The sequence below is a fragment of the Myotis brandtii genome, unplaced genomic scaffold (assembly GCF_000412655.1).
Source record: "Myotis brandtii unplaced genomic scaffold, ASM41265v1 scaffold1026, whole genome shotgun sequence".
NCBI classification, from domain to species: domain Eukaryota; kingdom Metazoa; phylum Chordata; class Mammalia; order Chiroptera; family Vespertilionidae; genus Myotis; species Myotis brandtii.
Genome location: NW_005353435.1, coordinates 477,623 through 478,539, shown reverse-complemented (window position 1 = coordinate 478,539; position 917 = coordinate 477,623). Strand labels below are relative to the sequence as shown.

Genomic DNA, 917 nt, shown 5'->3' with positions numbered 1-917 from the left:
GGGGGGGGGGGGGGGGGTGGCAGAGGGAGCGGAGCAGCCTAACTCTTCTCTTCCTGAGTGAGTCCTCTGACTGCACGCTCATTTTACATTTATCTTTTTGTGCAGATTCCTCACTCTGCACCGCATTCGACCCTGCAGGTCGGTATCTGACGAGTGGTTGGTTCCAAAACCAGAGAATGGAGGAGCGAATGTATGCACTTGCTCGGAGCAGTACTTTAATTCCCCCCCACCCACCCCACCCCAATGGGCGGCTAACACTCCAATGAGGTTGGAACTAACCGTGCATTGCGATGCAAGAGAGAGAGAAGGCAGAAGTTAAAAGGGCGAGCCTACCTTCAGCCAGAAAACTATGCAACTGGACGGAAGTTCGCCAACGGGCAGAAGGTGGAAAAAGGGGGGGACACACGAGAGAAAGGGGCTCCCTAGGTCAACACCTACAGACGGGCCCCAGCCTTCCTCCTATCGGGGTTCTGCCCCCAGGAGATCCTTTCCGATGGAGAGACTCCATGCCCCTCGCGGACACGGCCCCTGCCGCGCGCGGGCCAGGGGCGAGGCCCCCGCACACTTACTTTCGTCCGGCCATTGATTTTGTAGTTGCCTAGCTTCCCGTTACAGTGGCGGATCAGGTCGTCCATGCGGCTCATGAGCAGCCCGATGGTCTCGCAGCCGGGCTCCTTGCCCTCGATCCAGGTGATCTGGTCGCCCCGGATGTCCTTGGACGAGTCGCTCTTCTGGCTGACCAGCTGGCCGTCCGTGAACTTGCCCGTGTCGTGCAGGGCGCGCACCTCCTCGCCCACCTGCTGCCCGGTCTCCTTGCCCAGGAAGTCGTCCACCACGCAGATGCCGTGCTTGTTCATGCAGGGCACGATGTACTCGAGCGCCAGCTTCAGCGCGGGCAGCGGCTTCGTCTGCCCGTT

At 60.5% G+C, this 917-nt stretch overlaps 1 protein-coding gene across 1 annotated transcript in view; it reads right to left on the bottom strand.

The window, feature by feature from the left end:
- EGLN1 (egl-9 family hypoxia-inducible factor 1) overlaps nucleotides 1–917 on the bottom strand; it is a gene marked incomplete at its 5' end in the record, with an annotated part of 25,721 nt that extends 24,804 nt beyond the window's left edge. The window contains one exon of the mRNA XM_005856381.2: nucleotides 570–917. Within this exon, the coding sequence (XP_005856443.1) occupies nucleotides 570–917 (348 nt within the window). The remainder of the gene's footprint in view (nucleotides 1–569) is intronic.